This window comes from Athene cunicularia, assembly GCF_003259725.1.
Source record: "Athene cunicularia isolate RWA chromosome 21 unlocalized genomic scaffold, athCun1 chr21_part1, whole genome shotgun sequence".
Taxonomy (NCBI): domain Eukaryota; kingdom Metazoa; phylum Chordata; class Aves; order Strigiformes; family Strigidae; genus Athene; species Athene cunicularia.
In genome coordinates this window covers 1,949,181-1,963,431 of record NW_020799127.1, presented here as the reverse complement: position 1 = coordinate 1,963,431, position 14,251 = coordinate 1,949,181, and the positions used below count along the sequence as shown (strand labels likewise).

Genomic DNA, 14,251 nt, shown 5'->3' with positions numbered 1-14,251 from the left:
TGGAAAGACCAACTTCTCTAAAACCAGCTTTCTATTCTAAAGAGGTTTTGTGAATCCACTCCACTGGACAGTTCCCTTCACTGGTCAGTATTCCTAAACTTGACTTGATGCTGGGAGAGAAGAAAGGAAGATGTTTGTGTTCACTGACACAGATATTAAGGGAACAGGAAAGGTGTTTGAAGCTTGTTGTGTCAACATAGACTGCTCAGTTTAATTTCATGAATGTTAGGGCTTGGAAACTTAGAGAAACTTTGAAGGGACGTTGTCCAGTGCTTTGAAGGGACGTTGTCCAGTGCTTTGAAGGGACGTTGTCCAGTGCTTTGAAGGGACGTTCTCGATTGACTTTCTTTGGTGTAGGAGAAGATGTTAGTATCGGTGAACTGGTAGCTACTCTTCCACTTTCACAGGAAACACACAAGTTTGTGGTGTGACTCAGCTTTACAAGAACACTGCTTTAAGCAATGTTAATCCTAGCTGACTATTCATGTGTTTTGTTTGTCTAATATCCTTGTAATGTAGCTATTCCCGTTAAAGAGAGCCAGCATCCTTTGTTCTCCTCTAAGCTACGTAAGACATGACTGCAGAAGTAGTTTGGGGCCTGAAGCTGCAATGACTGAATGCTGCTGGAATGTAATGTGTCACATCTGGTAAAAGGGGAATAGAGCCATAGCTTCTAAATTTCAGACTAGCCCCTTTTTTTGGGGAGGGTGGGGGTTTGGAAGTAAAGCATCCTTGGAAGGTGGGAAAGAAGGAAAAAAGCTTGGTTAGATTTGAAATTCTTAATGCTGTTTTATTAGGTTTGGGGTTCTTTTTTTTTTTTTTTTTTTTTTAAAAAAAAAAAAAAAAAGAAATAACTGAAAATATAGTAAGAAACCCTGAAGTCTGGTAGATTTAGATGGCAACGTTTGCCTTTCTGGGTCAGAAAAAATGTATTTTTTTTGGATACAGCTGGAAATCATAGTAATCGGTGCATCTGAGCCAAGAAATAAGTGTAGTTGAGACCGGCGGGAGTGGCTGGCTAGCTAATATCCTGCAGCAAATATGTGAAGACTGTTTGTTTTTTGTTTTTTTTTTTTAGCCCATAGTGTGTACAACCATTTCTCTTTTGGGTATTATAGTCCTCATCATTCCTGCTGCTGCTTCTCCTGGGGTTATCCAGCTGAGGAGCTGCCTGTCTGCTCTGCTTTATGCTGTGAGGTGGTTAATCAGGTGGTGTTTCCCTCCTCCTTGAGATGAAGGAAGTGCCAGGCTTTGGTCCCTTTTGTCGCCGTTTTAGGCTGCCACGTGCAAGTGGCGTCACTGGATCTGTTTGTGAAGAAGCAGAGGGCATCTGCAGCCTGCTGGGGTTATTAAGAGTTGTGGAGTTGTGGGAGACTTCTGCTTTTAGATGGTAACTGAAGAGAAAAAATTTAGTATAAATTACTGGGAGAATAATTTAGAGTGTGTTGACTATTCAAGACGTCAGAGCCAAAGCATCATCTCGGAGGCATGCTGACTCCTTACTGCTGTATTTGTTGGAGTGTGTAGTAGCACAGCTGCCAAGGTCCCTTTTAAAGTCTCGTGTGTTACAGCAAATACAGGATGATCACATGAATAAGCGATCTTTCTATTGTCTCACTTCCAAGGAAGTTTAAATGCAGAGTTAATCCTCTGCTCCATTGTCATCCTCTACCTTCCCATCCTCTTTCTTCCTCTCTTTGCGACAAATAGTCTCCTGAGGTTTAAGTGTGAGGGGAAAGTAAGATTGGCATTTTTAGCTATTAAATGAGGTTAATCAGCTTGGTAGTGGGTGGGAGAAATGTGCTTTGAGGTTAAGAATGTGATATTAGTGGTTAGTAGGACCCTTATTATCAGTCCAGTGTAAATTTCCTTTTGTTAGGCATGAACTTTTTAGTTAAAAATTATTAAATTGTTTTATTGTTCCTATAATTAAGAGAAACACAGAAGTTGTGGGGAGGGTGTGGGGTGTGGAAAAAAAAAAAAATCCTTTTCCTCTTCCTCTTGAATTTGACAGAAGGGAATTAGGACTGTAAATCACTGTTCTGCAAAATGCACTTTAACTAGCACAAAGAAAATAAATGGAACTACTGGAATTTCTGCAGGATGAGGAAGGTTAGTCTGAGCAGACTTGGAGATGTGTAATTTTGGCAGCTGCCCAGAACGGCTGAACTGCTGGGGAGGAATGCTAATCCTTTTTTGCTAGCTTTTGGCCTAGCCGGTAAAAATATGCAGATACGTTTTCCAAAAATACATCCCTTTTCTTACAGAATGCACAGTGCGCTGTGGGGATGCAAATAATACAGCAGGATAACCTGAATGAAGCCAGTATTCCTCATTTCAACAGTTAAAACCTCAAGAAGCAGCATATCAGTTTTTGCAATGTCTGCTTGACTTCCATCCATAAATGACAGCCTGCTAGCAGAAAGACCGGGAGGAATGATTAAAGCCATGCAACACTCCTCCTGTAACAGAAGGAGACCATCTTTACAGATTGTGAATATAACTGACTGCTTTAATTAATTTCACCTTCTTGACTTCAATATTAAAAATCTGAAAAACGTGGTTGCTATTTTTATAGAAATATACATGTAATTACTACTAAAAAACCCAAATAGGATATGGAAATACGAACGAAAACATTTGATGACAAATGCATATTTCAGCCTAAATATTTTACTCTGCTTGGCAGTAAATCATTGCTGGTTTAAAAAAAAAAAATAAAAAAAATTCACAACCAGTCTTCCTGCATCAATCAAACTTGAGCTGTGCAACGGAGGATTCGCACGCCGTGGCGTTGGATGTTCCTGCAGCACAATAGCAGGAAAGCGGGGATGTAGCCCGCATGTCATCTTGGCTCTGCGCTCCTCAGAGCTGCTGCGGCATCGAGACGTAACCCGTTCAGGTGCCTCCGATCGTGCCTGAAGACAGCAAACTGCCCGAGCACCGTGCCTGCCTGCCTCCGTTCCTGCTGAAATGGTCCTCCCCGGCGTCATCCATTTCAGCTGGCATTAAATTTGCGCTTGGAATGCAGAGAGGTATCGAGTAGCGCGGCGATTAGGTATGCAAACTGAAAATCGGATGCCTCCGTGGGAATAGAGCAGCCTGTAATCTAGCCATCACCAGATTTCCTTGTGGATTTGAAAAGAAGATGAAACAACGTGTTTTGGTAGATTTAACCTTGCGTTTTCAACAGCGCATGGTTGCTGAGCTCGTGGTTCGCCATTTTCAGCTACAAAAAGTGTTGAAGTGGCAGCAGAAACCATGATGATGGTACTCGGAGAGTATGTTCGCAGGATTGTTTTTAATCGTGTACTATCCAAAGTTTCTTTTCCAGGGGTGTGATTCCTGTTGTTATAATAGACCCGGCAAGTCTCCCGTGCACTGCTGCCCGTTCACAGAGAGCGGCACACATTGTACTTTCTCCCTCCCGCAGACTCAAACTGCATCCGCGTGTGTGAATGTGTGTTATTACGTTTTCAATCTCATCTTTCGAGTTAGTATTGTCAAATACCGGGTTTTGCTCTTTAAAGGGCTTCGGTGCTTAAAAGAGGAACTGCCAGATAGTTTTACACTTAATCCAATAATGAACTCAAACATAATGATGCCTGTCGTGTGAGGTTTAATTATACAGTTTGTAACTGTAATTCCTTTTCTTCGACCCCTGCAGTACTGCAGCAGCAGTGTCTGTACCCCGCGTTCCAGGGTGCTTGCCTGGGTACTCTCCTTGCAGTTGCAGTGCTGGGAAACGACTGAGGCACGTTGGTTATTGAGCATTTTGCTATGGAAGGCACATAAACGTATGAATTGATTGGACCGAATAGATAAATAGTGCTGATTCAGATAACTTACCTTCAACTGATTCTTTTTGCGCTGAAAACTTCCCACCTTATTTGCAACCAAATATTGCATAGGAGAGTAGGAAGAGCACTGATACCAGTGAAAATGGATTTAGCTTTTATTCTCTTACCAACTTAATGCTGCTGGTTTGAGGGTGTACAAGTGAAGGGGACCATCTGCTTTACATTTCAAGTAACTGTCATCTTCCTACAGCTATCAGAAGACTTGTGATTTGGTCGGGCGGGGGAATTACTTTTCTCCAAAGTTAACACTTCGCCTACAAACCTTGTCTTTCAGATGGGAAGAGGAACTGACAAGAAGAATGAGCCTGGAATCTATGGTAGAAACCTTGCGAGAGGTGAGTTTTGAGTAATGTGTATTGAAAAGTATTTCTCTGCACCTTTTATGAGGCTACTAGTTATTTGATTTTTTTTTTTTTTTTTTTAATTAAAAAACACTCTTCTAACTAGCAGCTGACCGCATTGCTGTGTGCTGGAGAACAGTGTTAATGTCTGGAAGCTGAAGCAGGAAGGTGCTGACTTTTCTGACAGTGAACGTGCCTTATCAGCCCCGCTCAGGTTAAGTGAGGAAGCACATGTTGGCCTCTTCCCTCCTAGCTCTTTGTGTGCTTTCTCTTGCAGGAGGCGCAGGAAGCGGAAGCTCTCCAGGAGGAGTTAAATGAAAAGATTGAGAGACTGAAAGCAGAACTTGTGGTCTTTAAGGGTCTGATGAGTGATGTAAGTACACTGGAGAGCAGAGTGGCCAACTCCCACTGCCTTTGTGAAATGTGTGTGTCATGCAAATGGCTTCATTCATAAAAAGGTTATGGTCTTAGTGAGTGCTGCTTTGTAGTTAGCATTATGGCTGCCTTTATGATCTAATGCATCAGACAGATCACCCTTCCCCCTGCTTCCTGTCTGGTCTGTGTAGAGATGCATTAACTTGCTGCTTGCCCCATAACCCGGACTCTTCCCTCCCTTCCCCGTTCTCCACAGCTGGCAGTGCCAGCATTCCGATCCGCAGCCGTGGAAAAAACTGTTGGAGAACTCGCAGGTTAGCGTAAAGGGTTCCTCACCGTGCAGCACCGTGTACTGCTGACAAGGGGGATTTTTGCTCCCGGTCACGCAAGAAAGTCATGTTCAAAAGGGAAGATGCTGTATGTGTTTCCCAACTCTCTTTATGAAAGCTCTGAGGAGATTAACCCAGTATCACCGGTTCAGGTATCTGCCTTTCTTTCCAGGGCTGCTTTGACCTATTTTTTTTTTTTTTAAAAAAGACTTTTTCACAGGAATTTCCTCATGTCTCATTAGATATTGAATTCCCTTCAAAGCTGAGGCATCTTTCAGGCTGTGACTGGATAATTTTCTAATATTTAGACATACCGAGAGCATGTGCTCATGCAGACTAGAAAGATATTCCAGGTGAATTAAGTACGGTGCCTTCCTCTGTAAGACTGAAGTAGTGCTGATGCCAGTTGTCTAATGAATATGTCCTATTATGCTTATTTATTCTGTAATTTTGTGTAGAACTGCTTCCTTCTGTCTTTATAGAAGCTTGCAGAACCAGCTCCCTGGTGTCAAATGCATTCTCTCAGGGCCACTAGATCTGTTCATGTGAAATTTGGCAATTAGCTGTCTCTTCTCTTGGTGTTTAATCGAGAATAGGCATGCTTGGTTAGAGGCAGTGTGAAAGGGAGAAAACTTGTTAGGGCTGCATCACTGTGATGACTTTTTTGCTGAGGAAGAAACGTTGCTCAGTGTGTACAAAAAGGGTGGTGGTGAATGCAAACATCCTCCTCAACTTGAGAGAAAGGTGTGCTTTAGGCTTTGCAGCCTCTGTAAGGGAGAAGAGAGCCTAAGGAAACCAGTGAGGATGCTTGTTTTGAATCCCACTGTGTAAATATTCAGAGCAGAGAAATGCAAAATGTTGGCATGTGACTCTTGCTTTCCTGTGGATGAGAATCGCTGGTACCTGTTCAGTTGATGATTGTGTTTTAGAGTGTGTCAGTGTTTAGAGATTTCTTTTTCTCGGTGTGTTTGGAAAACAAAAATCTCTAACTTGTTCAAAGGTGGTTGACAGGTTCTAGAGAAGAACTCTATGTAATAATTAAAAAAAAAAACCAAACAACCCCCAAACCACAAACACCAAAAAAACCCCCCAAAACCCAATCCAACCCAAAAAACTAACCCAAAGCTTTCTTCTTGGAAAGAGAATTTGGTATTTAAGAATGCTCTGCAAAGAGTTTTCTGCTTTTCTGATCAAAGTGGAAGCATTGCTAGCCATTGAAGCGGTACTGTCTAACAGAGTGAGTCTCGTCTAGGCTGGAAAATAAACTTTTTGTGGAACAGTGTTTCCTCATAAGGAGCCAGCTGTACTGTCTGAGTGGGAGTATCCCTTATAAATTACACTTATAACTGCTGCCCAGAGTGAAGCAAGACAAAATATTTTTCATGTAGAATTTTTGCTAGGCTGGAAGCCAGATTATTGCCAATAAGGAGTATTTTCTGTGTTACAAGCTTTCATGGATCTCTTCAGATCCAGTCTTGATTTACATTTTCATGGTATGTATGAAGTTGCTGAGTAGCCTGGATTTTGTTTTAAAAGCAAGTTCTCCTTGCAGGCACCATTTTCCTGTCTGAAAGGGGAGCCAGTGTTGCATACTCACTAGGTTTTAGATTTCATTCTGTTCTGCACATGCTCAACAAGGTGGTTCTCCACTTTCAAAGCTTTATTGACCCATAAAAATTTACTGTTGGCACATCTAGCAGTTGTTTTGGGGTGGGTATAAGGTTTTTTTGGTGGCAAATCACTCTGAGTTGAAATTTTCTTAGAATCAGATATGAATGTTAACTGTTAGCTATCTGGTCTATCTAGATTGTCTGTGTACTGCCTTTCCCCGGAGAAGATGTAATGTTGTGTAAGAATGGTATGCCCTGGGGTTAGAGAGATACTGTGGGGTATCTCTTCTTTCCTGAACTGTATAATAATAGAAGATAATCACTACTGTCCTTCCTGCAGCCCATGACAGACCTGGACACAAAGATTCAAGAAAAGGCCATGAAGGTGGACATGGACATCTGTCGTCGAATCGATATCACAGCCAAGCTGTGTGATGTAGCGCAGCAGCGCAACTCTGAAGACGTTTCCAAGATATTCCAGGTGATTAGGCCATGAATTTTCCATAGGGTAGGACAAGAAGTGAGGGGATGAGAGGGAGCAGTGTTGAGGAGTGTGGTCCAGGTCATTTGCCTTTTCTGGAAATGTCTCTGTGTAGACCTGTTTTCTTCTTTCTTGGTCTTGAAGTGTAGCTCTCTTCTGCAGAAGCTGCTGTAGTACTAAGCACAAAATTTAGAGAGTTTAAAAAAAAGAAGCCTCAGGATGATCTATAAGACATGCTGTTAGTCTGATGCTAGTCTACAATGAATGCAGGGGAAAAAAAAGCATTACAGGGTCTAGGTTTGTATAAATGGCTTCCTCACATTTGTTCCCTTCACAAGTGAGAGGTTTTAAGCTTGTAGAACTGTCATCTGAATGTTCTTATTTCTGGTTCAAGCTCTGTGGCCAGAAATAATGCTTCTGTGGTGGTGAGCTATGACTGCTTTGTCAGACTAGAAACTCCAGTTGCTTTCCTTGAGCTATGGTGGCTCCTTGGTGCTAGCAGGAAAGTAATTTAATACTCTCCAAAAGCAAGCAGTTACAGCTCTGCGTGGAACAAACCTGTAACTCCCAGTGCAGTTGGCCTCCTGTCATAACTGCGATTTCAATTGTGATTAACCCATCTTCCTTCTACTTTGATCTAAATGTGTCTTGTTCAGTCTTTCAGTAAGTCTGATGCTTTTCTCTGTAGAGTGATGCCACAGACTGTGCTAAATGCTGTACAAAACCGCTGTAAAAGATCCTTGTGGTCTCTATTGGTTGTGCTTTTGGCCTTAGTGAAGTTGCCTAAATGTTTAACTTTATTTTTTTTTTCCTAATGTATCCTGAAAGACTCAAATCTCTTTACTGGAGACAGTTATTTTTCTAGCACGTTGAGCCCTTGCATTGTGCTAGTGGTTCCTTCTTGTCTTTGAGTAGAATTGCAGTGTCTTTCTGCTCAAAGGTAACTGCAAAGAGCATTTTTGGTCAAGCATGCAGTGGTTAAAATGATCATCATGGAGAACAATATCAGTGAGGGACAGCTTCCATGCCAGGTAGAGGGAAAACCCCACTAGGTTGGGAGTGGGCTGTGTGTTTGTGGCTCTGTGGCACCATCTGTGAATATCTTTTATGTTCACAGTCCTCGGATGAAGAAGTGATCCTCTGTGCCCTTCGCAGGGGTATCCCTTGAGTTCTCTGCACATCTGTGAACTTCATTTCTTTGAGACTGTCCAGGCATTTTCATGGTTCTGTTAACCCTTCTTTGGTCAACCTGAAGATTAGCAGTCTGCCTCTGCTGCTGGGGTGGGAATGACCCTGAAATAAAGGCTTATCTAGCAAAGCTTCCTGTCTATCTTTTGTGGTGGTTCAATGCTGGGAGCAACAGCCTGTGGTGGTGGCAGGAGAGGGAGAGTTCTGTCATTGCTCTCAGCCTGCTGCCTGGGCACTCCTGCCAGCTTATGCTTTTACCCTGTATCATTCTAACCTCTGCATGTTCTCTGGTAGATCACAGACTGGTGTCAGTGAGCAGATGAACATCTGTAGAGCGCTGGCAGCCTGCAGCTTGCTTTGCTCTTCGCCGTTCTGAACCGCTTCCTTGTGCTCCGCGTTCACCTCTCGTTAACAGATGCAATCCCTGAATTGCCTGAGAACTGACGAACAGTTGTATTCGCTCAAACCTAATGGCTCTCTTTTTCTTTATTTCTGCCCCTCATGGCACAGTACCTCAGTTGAACCTTCTAGTTACTGTTCTTCTCTCCAATTAAGGTGGCTTCCAAGAAGAAAGAACGCAAGCTCCCATCTGACGATGACCTCTCTGAGCAGGATGGAGACAATGGCAGGTTTTCTGATGATGAGGTCAGCTGTTCACTGAACATCACAGATGAAATGAAGCGTATGTTTAATCAGCTGTGAGTATCGTGGGCAGCGTGGGGAGAGCTTATTGCAAAATGCAGACGTAACCCCAGAATGCAAATATTGAGTTACTTCTCTATGCTTTCAGAAGCATTATTTTTTTTTCTGCTCAGTGCTCACTATGAGTTGAACCTGAGCTGCCAGGATGGTGCGTACTCGTTTTCTGGAAGTTCAAATAAAATTAGACTGATTTTTGTTCCTCCCTTAAGTAGGGAGGACTATAGAGAATACAAAAATACAGTACTAGAACTAGATGTTTATATGCTGTTGTTACAGTAGCAAAAGAAGAAACATGAAAAAAAAAATACAAAACTTGAGCCTGTCCTGTATGTTTTGCTGAATATTAGATTTCCAGAGTTTTGGAAAGAGTCTTGCTGCTGCTTGGGCTGGATAGAATTTGGCCGTGTCACTGAAAGCTCAGTCCAAACTGGATACAAACTTCTGTAGTATTTTGCATGATTTTTTTCAGTTCAGCTACAGGCAAACATCAGTGGTGGATCAATCCAGAAGCTCAGTTTATAGATTCCAAGAATGTCAGTGCTGTAACCTTGCTGCAAGCTCAGATCTCCCAAACTGGAAGAATTGCAATGTGTTTTGCTTAAAGCTTTACCCCAAACTGGAGTCTTAGAAAGCTGTGGATGCTGAGAAGAGACTCTCTGCACGTTGGTGCTACTCAAAGCAGTTCAGGAGTTCAGTTGGCGATGTGCCCTGCTGCTGTCTTCCTCCTGTTCTAGAAATGATGGAGATGGCCACAGCCTGGGGAGGATTTTGAGGGTTTCTGCTGTTTTCTTTTGCCGGAGGAAAGCCCCAGCAAGCACTATAGGTCTGACTTCCCTAGCATCTGAATATGGGTGCTTCTGCCAACTTCTGCGGTGACCGCAGAGGGAGGAATTCCCAGTGCTTTCCAACACGATGTAGGACAGTATTTAATACGTAGGAGTATGCAAGAAATTCTCTAAGAAGCTCTAGTTCCTCTTCTCTTGTCAGGCTGTTGCCAAAAGTTGTTTTTGGGGTGTGTGTCTCTTTCTGCCTGCCCGAATTTCACATATAGGAGGGCATGTTTTTTGCACAAGTTGTAGGTAACTCCTCTTGTTAGGTTTTAGATGTCTTTAGGCCCTTATCAATATTCAGTGTAATAAATACAAATTTTTGACTTCTCCACTGCTGGAATTCAGTGTGGCAGCGTGGATATTTTAGAAAAACAAGAGGCTAAAATCTAGCTACTGCTGGTAATGCATTTAGTTTTCAGATTTGTTCTTAAGCCTGTCCTGTGATACCCAGTTTTTACTGGTGATGCTAATGAAATTCTTATCTCCTGCTCCAATCTTATTTGGCACATAATGCTGCAGGAATCTTGTTACATGCAAATTGGATTGATCTAGAACAGTGTTTATGGCTTATTGAAGATGGTACATCTCTAAGGATGTCTGGATTTGTGGGGGCTTTATGAGGTAGAAAATAATATTTTACAAGTAGCTGAATAGCCTATGTCATAAACAGAAACTGAAAGCAACTTTTTATCTGTAATGAACTTAATCTTTAAGTGTCCACTAGTGAAAGGTCAAAATTCAGTCGGCTTTGGACAGTGTTTGTCTGGAGTAAGCAGCAGTCAGGACTGGGAGCCTTTGTGCTCGCTGACAAGGATAGCTCTTGCAAAAAGAAACAGAGCTGAAGGAGTTGAATTGCAAGAGGCTCAATCATGTATGTCCAAGTTTGTTGGTTTTTTTTTTTTTAAATTATTTTTTTAAAGTCATGCTGAGTATGGACAAATGGCCTGACTCTTTTGCCAAGCTCTTCAGCCTCCTAAAGACAGTATTGGACTCGGTTTCCGCACCGAGATGTTATCTGCTTAAAAGGAAGTGAACTAAAGTAATAAAAATGCATCAGTCTGAAATTAGCAGACGATTACTGGGAGCAATTTCAGGTTTTTGTCAGACCTCCTTAACAAGGACAAGAAGCAGCTACTAGTGTTTTGCTCTGCTGCTGTTCAAACCAAAAGGGACTTGAGTGCCTTCTGAAACTTTCCTTTATTGCACAACTGACCATACTAAAAGGGTTTGACCAAATAACAGTGTCAAAGGCCACTCTTGCCACTGTTTGTTCTCAGTCTTAAGCGGCTGTCATAGTATCTGTGGCGTTCAAGTCAACAATAAGTGTTTGTTCTCACCTGCACATCATTTTGGGGTTCAGTTTCTTCATAGCTGTTACTTTCAAAAATAACGTTTTCAAGCGCTGCAGGGAAAATGTTGGCTGAACTTCAGCATGAAAATCAGCAGGGAGTCTTCTGGTGGCTGTTTCTTGTAAAATTCCTTGAACTGTGTTTGGGCTCATTTTCCCACGTATGAAAAGAATAGTTTAAAACATTTTTGTGGTTTTGCGAACAGGGGAAACTAATGTGCAGCACCATCTGGAGGACAGAGCTAGGACTGTGTGCTTGAACCAGGAATGCTAACAAGGATCTTTTATTCTGTTCTGGGGTGGCAAAGAGCCCAGGAGCGAGGGACTTGGACGGTGGCAAAGCCTGTTTGTAAAAACTGTGAGGATTTTCAGCTGCTCCATTGTCTCCTTCATTCACTTCTCATAGCCCTTTTTTTTTTTTTTTTTTAGTAGATTAATTAAAGGACTGAGGGAGTAGTTTTCACTAATGCTTTTTCTGTTATTTTAACAGTCGTGAGACATTTGATTTTGATGATGACTGTGATAGTTTAACATGGGAGGAGAATGAGGAAACGTTGCTGCTTTGGGAAGACTTCACAAACTGCAATCCTTCAATTGACCTCCAAGGAGAGGTGAGTTTATTGCTGTTATTTGAGCCTTTGGATATTTGACTGGGGATCTAGTTTGCCACACAAACTTGCTTTGATTTTTAAAATCCTCTTAGTACTTTCTCTCTATGGTTCCTTTTCAGTCTGTGCAATCAGTTTATTTGCCAAACTTCATTTCTTTTGCTCCTTCAAAATGAGTCTTTAAAAGTACCAAGTGACTGTCAGAAGGTCCAAGGTATCTAGCTGCTACGGGAGCATCACACAATCTGTCACCCTAAGCAGTCATTTATCTAAAGCCCTCTATCTTCCACACAGCATCTCACTTTCTCTGTAGATTATCATTCACACTTTAATGATCAAAATAGCCCACGTAGTGTGGGGGATGGAGTGTGGAAGATGTTAAAAGGATGTATACCCTGTCACAAACAATGAAGCTGTCGTTGCAGGACTGCCTAAGGCCCCAGGGATCTTCTGAACCCGTGAATCTTGTGCTTCCATCTTCCCAGTCAATAGGAATCTCCCGGCATTGGTGGATAATAAACAGCTTTTAATCCTTAAGATCCCACACAAAGTAGGCTAACGGCTGCATCCTGCCTCATTGAGCAATTCCTTTTTAAACAAGCCTGAAGAGTGATTGAAATGGCAAGGTCTGGCTTGTGTGGGTAGTCTTAAACGTGATGCTCTTATTTTGTTACCGAGTAGCATGACGGCAGTAGGTAAGAAATAATCCTGCCGCCTTCCATCATCGCTGTAGTGTAAAGATGCTGAGGCAGCAGTCTCCTGAATATTGTCTTGTGTTGACTGCCAGGGGTGTGTTAATTTACATCTTCCCGTTTGTGTATCATCTGGCATACTCTGAAACTGCAGAGATTACTCAGAAGTGCTAGGACTGCAGAAGCAGCGTACTTAGCTACGTGTCGTCTTTTGAGCAGGGAGAGTGGCAGAGTGATAATGTGTAGCCCTGTGCTGGAATTAGTGACAGATTTATTTGCATATGCCCGTGTGTGCGTGTATAAGAACAGCTATCAGAGGGAATATTGCCGAACTCAGACCCTCCGTGCGAAAACTCTAAAGGTTTTAAGAAGCTTAAATCCTTCTAAATGAAAATTATACAAGGGAAGGGTAGATTTGTCTTGTAGATGGAGATTCAGAATAAAGACTGCTCCGTCTGTGCCTGGTCTTTAACACAGTGCTTTACATGTGAGAATCTTCCTTCCACTGGCTTTACTCCTTTCAAGTTCTTACACGGTGCCCTAGCCACCTTCTTTTATGACCTTCCTCCTTAAAGCGCTTCTGCATATAAAAGGATAAGTGGAATGATTCTTGTAACTCTAGGCTGGTTACGTTGATACCAGGTATGATCCTGATAAAGCTGCCACAGATGTGGCCTGAGGTTGGAAACATAATTAATGCTCATCAGTGCAGTTGCATTAAATGGATTTTTTTTTTTTTTTTCCTCTGGAAAAGGGAGGTAGGTAGTAATATGAAAGAGAGAACAATGACATTGTTTTCATCTCGTTGACAGTATGAAATAGCGCTGTGTGTTTTGTAGCCCAGACTGTACTGTCAATCCAAACCCATGATGATGTGGGAGCTGTTGTCTGGCAGGATATTTCCTTTGGGACAGCATATGTTCTTATGTGTGCTGGAATGAGCTTCTTTATCTAGCAGTTAAGTGAAGAATTTCAATAGGAAACAATGTGTGCAGAGCATACGTGCAAGGTAATGGAGACTGAAAGGACTTGAGAGTTATAATATGTAAAAGGAAGATGAGAATTCCAGTGCAGAGCTGTAAGTAGTGGTGTGGTCAACTCAAAGAAAAATTGTTCTATGGCTGGAGAGCAATTGCAATCTAAGTGTGACCAGACTGTGAAAGGTTCAGGAAAATCTATGGGTTTGGTTCATCAGATATCTGTGCATCAGATACCCGTGTTTAATTGCTGGAGCTTTGGTCTGTAGGCTCACTGATCAGAGACTTTGTGTACAAAGCTGTGGTCATGATACCGTGTGTTTTCTCATATGCCAGTTTAAGAAGCAGAATATTACTTGTCTGTGTAAAAAATGTATTAAAAAAAAAAAACCAACCAAACAACTTTGCATGAAAGAGCATAGCAACCTGCATTTCTAAGTGAGGTTAAATATGAAAATCTTCAGTCTGCTACTGAATTACTTGTTAGTTTCTGGCTAACACTTTGTGTCCTTCTTTCCCCTGCAGGAAGAAAACCTGGGAAACTTGATCCATGAAACAGAGTCTTTCTTTAAAACGAGAGATAAGGAATACCAAGAAACAATAGGGCAGATAGAGGTAAGGAAGTGATTCATGGCAATGTGAACTGTTTCTAAGGTATGAAGACATGCGCAGTGTTCTGGTGGTGTATACCCACAGAGCAAAGCTGGAATGTTTGTATATCTAAGAATAAAAAGACATTTTCCTTCGACATACCCTTGGGATTTTTTCTAAATACCATTCTCTATACAGCACTGTTACTGAGTAAGCATAAATCTGTAGCTGGTGGGAGAGAGAACCTGCAGAACAAAGAGAATAAAAAACCGCAGTATTATTTTCCCCCCCCCCCCCCCCCCCCCCCCCCCCCCCCCCC

The 14,251-nt window shown here is 42.1% G+C and overlaps 1 protein-coding gene across 3 annotated transcripts in view; it reads left to right on the top strand.

Moving 5' to 3' along the window:
- The window catches only part of IFFO2 (intermediate filament family orphan 2), a 37,264-nt gene that overhangs the window by 21,461 nt on the left and 1,552 nt on the right, over nt 1-14,251 (top strand). The window contains exons 2-8 of one of the 3 annotated variants that reach the window (XM_026862892.1): nt 1,733-1,738; nt 4,135-4,195; nt 4,479-4,574; nt 6,856-6,996; nt 8,740-8,882; nt 11,555-11,675; nt 13,867-13,956. In XM_026862892.1, the coding sequence (XP_026718693.1) occupies nt 4,160-4,195; nt 4,479-4,574; nt 6,856-6,996; nt 8,740-8,882; nt 11,555-11,675; nt 13,867-13,956 (627 nt within the window). In that variant the 5' untranslated portion in view covers nt 1,733-1,738; nt 4,135-4,159. The remainder of the gene's footprint in view (nt 1-1,732; nt 1,739-4,134; nt 4,196-4,478; nt 4,575-6,855; nt 6,997-8,739; nt 8,883-11,554; nt 11,676-13,866; nt 13,957-14,251) is intronic. The other 2 variants (XM_026862891.1, XM_026862894.1) reach the window with 2 other exon arrangements.